Source organism: Octopus bimaculoides, chromosome 1, assembly GCF_001194135.2.
Source record: "Octopus bimaculoides isolate UCB-OBI-ISO-001 chromosome 1, ASM119413v2, whole genome shotgun sequence".
In the NCBI taxonomy this organism is placed as follows: Eukaryota; Metazoa; Mollusca; class Cephalopoda; order Octopoda; family Octopodidae; genus Octopus; species Octopus bimaculoides.
In genome coordinates this window covers 94,070,700-94,074,820 of record NC_068981.1, presented here as the reverse complement: position 1 = coordinate 94,074,820, position 4,121 = coordinate 94,070,700, and the positions used below count along the sequence as shown (strand labels likewise).

The following is a 4,121-nucleotide window of genomic DNA, read 5'->3' as shown; positions in this document are numbered from 1 at the left end:
TATATGTGTGTGTTTGTGTCTGTGTGACTAAAATTCTTCAAGGCAGTGCCTCAGCATGGCCAGTCTGATGACTGAAATGTGTAAAAGATAAAAGCCTAACTGTATCTGAAGGATGGCTGGAGGATGAAAACCATTATTGCAATGGAAAAATGAATGACATAAAATGAATGCAGAAAACCTCTATAGTTTGACTTATGATGTTGGATAAGATGGTAGTAGGGAAGGTTTCTCTGGTCATATATTGTTACATAATCATCATTATAAAATTGTATTTAGAGTAGTGAAATTGTGTCTGGTTCTGATTTTGAATACATAAAACTATGCGGTAAAAATAAGGGAGCTTAGGTACTTACTGTAGCTTAGCTTTCAGTGTATGAGTTGTTAGTCAAAAACTGTAGAAGCCTGTAATGTGTATGTGTCTTATTTAATGTAAAACAGTAAATTAAGTTGCATCCTCTTATGTCAAACGGTGTCTTAACCATTCAATAAAATATGTACAAGGGTTGATAATATCTCGTGAAAATCTAAAGTTAAGTACTCCAATTTGGCTTGAAATCAATATAATATTATTAGATTTAAGTTTTAAAACATATTTTTTCATGTAATTAAATATTACCCTTTCTCTGTCTTTCAGATGAATTTCAATTACAGTGTCGTGTTTTGAATAAACCTTATGATGTTTTTGGTACTTGGTACAATTCAAGCTATTTACTCTCTGGTCATCTGCACTGGTTTGGTCCTGTACAGTCCTATTGTGATATCTGGCTGAACAAAGTAAGTTTTGATTAATGTTGCCATTAGTTTAACAGAGCAAGTACTAAGAGATGGCAGTTAGTGGATTACTTCTAGTTGAACTAATCTCTCTTGTAAATGTACTAATGAAACATTTAGATGTACAAATCCATCTTATCCATGGTTTTGATTTGACATGCTACTGGATATATTGTCAGATTTGGAAAATAAAAAGCTAAGTAACTTATCTCCAAAATGTTCAGAGATAATATAATTCAGAGACACTACATGAAAACCAATTGGTAGGTTTAACTTGTATAATGCAGGGGGCATTAGAAACAATTTTAAGTGAGAAGAAAAAGTTAGTGTCAATGACTAATGTTATTTTTCCATTTTCTGGGCAAGCTCAAAAAACATTTTCACATATTTGAGCCAGTGCTAGAAATAGCAGCCATATCTTTTTCACATAACTGTCATCATCATCATCGTCGTTTAACGTCCGCTTTCCATGCTAGCATGGGTTGGATGATTTGACTGAGGATTGGTGGACCAGGAGGCGACACCAGGCTCCAATCTGATTTGGCAGAGTTTCTACAGCTGGATGCCCTTCCTAACGCCAACCACTCTGAGAGTATTAGTTTTAAAACAAACTGAAGAACAATACAAGAACAATCTTGTATATTTACTTTGTGATTCATTTGTTGCAGTTATCTCATGCAAAAGGTGGATTGTATTTGATATTGTAATGACTTAGATATGACACAATTTGGTTGCACCCTACTTTGCTTGTCAAGTAAAATTTCACCTTGAATGTAAAGTAGGATACAACCAGAATAAGATTGAAAGATGATGTCTACAATGTTTAGCCTTAAAATGATAAAATATTAGTTCTAGACTAATATAATTTCTTTTTCTCACTGCATATGTGTTTATAGTTAGTTTTTCAATGTTGCATGCATTAAATATGTTAAGACTAACATATTTTAATATGTTTTCAAATCACTTGGTTGTCTGGCTAATTTTGAAGCTATTTTGGATAAAATGGAGATTTATTTAATAAGGTAAAACTTGTGGCTAATTTAAATATATCACTCTTGTGCATATCATTTTGCCAGGCTGGGTTGCAGAAAACAGGCTACCTTAGTTTTTATTCCTTCCCTTATATTTGGTAAAAACCTGACCATTTTTCATTTCAGTAGCTGCTGATAAGAAGAGCAGACAGTTGTAAATAAACTGATCCACTTTTTGTCTGTGAAGTAGGACTCACTTTAGGTTACTTTAAGTTAGTGTTTTTTTTTTTACAAGTGTCATGATTTTTGCATGAAGCTAAAAATTTAATTTTATTGATTAGACATCTCTGTAATTAAACTCTTATTTACATCTAAGCGAATATATATATGTAATTGATGTGGCCTATGCAATATTAGATCATTATCTTTTTCTATAACCGTTATTCTCTAAGTAATATGTTTTCTTGTTACAGGCATTTCAAGCAACTGACTCTGAACACGAGTCTGTTGTGATGCTGATGTACCGTTTCAAAAATATAAATGCTAGTTCTATTCGAGCTATTATGATTGCAAACTGTATGACAGAGGATGAAAGTCATTCTAGTGAAGATTTAACTGCAAATAACAGTACAGACGATCAAGCAGAAGCTTTTAGTGAAAAAGATGTTGATTTGAGTGGTAAAAATCCTAAAAACTCTGTTCCTTTACGGGTCTCATCATGTACAAGGGTTTCTAATTGTCCTAATTGCAATAAAAGACGAGCTGATAAAATATCTCAACAGAAGGCCACATGTACAAATGGTGAGCAAACTAAACGTAGCTGCAAGAATCTTCAATGTATTAATTTAATTCAAAATAGAAAACTTCAGAATCATATGCTGGCAGTTTCTAATGATGACGTTGAGGATAAAAATACAATTGATTCTAGTGAAGATTACCAAAATACAGAAGCCACAAGATTTGATGATTTAGACTCTGATATTTCTGATACATTAGTAATGAATTCTTCTGATTCTGAAGAATGTTTATGTATGTCTGACTGTTCTGGAGCTTCTTTAAGCAACAGTAATCGCTGCAACAGCAGTACAAACAATGAATTATTTGAATCTAAACCTCTTGAAGAAAAATTAAATAACGATAAAGATTCAGATAAATGTTCTATGCCTGGTTGTGTTCGAGATCCAAGAAGCTGTTCTGCTGGAGTATGGATTCCCAAAAGAAATACAAATATCCGCAAGAATTTAAGGTTTTCATCTGCTACAACTTCACTGAAAGATATAGAAGAAATATCTAAGAAGGCTAGTGACTCAAAGGAAAACTCAAAAGTTCATGACAAATACCTTATTTTTACAACGGGTTCTAAAACTTACACACCTCATCAGATTGGTATTAAAAAAATTCATTCTCTTGAAGCTGTACATTATGAAAATGTGGAAGAGTCTGAAGATGGTGTAAGGTTGCTCCCAAACGTGGAAGACAATCAACCAGGATCCCCTCACAAGTTTGACGAAGTCGATCATCTTATCGAACTTGATGGCCATATTATTGGCATGTGTTTGTCACCTGACCATAGGTAACACTTGAATTTTTCATTATTTTCAAATCTTCTCTTAGAAATAAGAATCTTTTCTATCTATTTTAAGTCAGCACCTGCTACAGATTCCTACGTGACTAATAATGCTTGTAATCACTATCACTTATAGCTGTTCTCATTGTATAATAGGAGTGGTATTAATGATGATGAAACGTATGTTGCACAACCAATTTTATTTGCCAGTCTATGAGTTCCTTTTATTTTTTAAATATATTTTGCAAGGTTGAGAGTGGACACACTGTTAATATATTTTTTCATGATTAGAAAGTAGTGTTGTGAATCACTGATTAAATTTAGGTTGTTATATTATTTTGAAAGTCTAAAGTTTAAAATTTTCTAATAAACTAGTAGTAAGGCATTTCATACATTTAGGACTGCATCATTTGATTAATTTTTACATATTAATGTTGTTAATTGACAATGGGTAGAGTTTAACCCTTTAGCATTCAGATTACTGAAGCCAGTATGCTCCGTTGGATGTGTAATGTCAATGTGAATACCCATCAGAGTGTAAGTATCTTGAGAGAAAATCTGAACATTAGAAGCATCAGTTGTGGCGTGCAAGAGAGACGATTGCGCTGGTATGGACATGTGGTGAGAATGGATGAGGATAGCTGCGTGAAAAAGTGCCACACCCTAACAGTTGAGGGAACCCGTGGAAGAGGTAGGCTGAGGTGGTGAGGCAAGACCTTCGTACATTGGGCCTCACCGAGGCGATGACTACTGACCGAGACCTTTGGAAATGTGCTGTGCGCGAGAAGACCCGGCAAGCCAAGTAAGATCGT

The 4,121-nt window shown here is 33.9% G+C and overlaps 1 protein-coding gene across 4 annotated transcripts in view; it reads left to right on the top strand.

Annotated features, from left to right (window-relative positions):
* LOC106875284 (F-box/WD repeat-containing protein 5) overlaps nucleotides 1–4,121 on the top strand; it is a 37,928-nt gene that overhangs the window by 22,879 nt on the left and 10,928 nt on the right. For all 4 annotated transcript variants that reach the window (XM_052968263.1, XM_052968260.1, XM_052968257.1 and 1 more), the window contains 2 exons: nucleotides 635–774; nucleotides 2,216–3,315. In XM_052968263.1, the coding sequence (XP_052824223.1) occupies nucleotides 635–774; nucleotides 2,216–3,315 (1,240 nt within the window). The remainder of the gene's footprint in view (nucleotides 1–634; nucleotides 775–2,215; nucleotides 3,316–4,121) is intronic.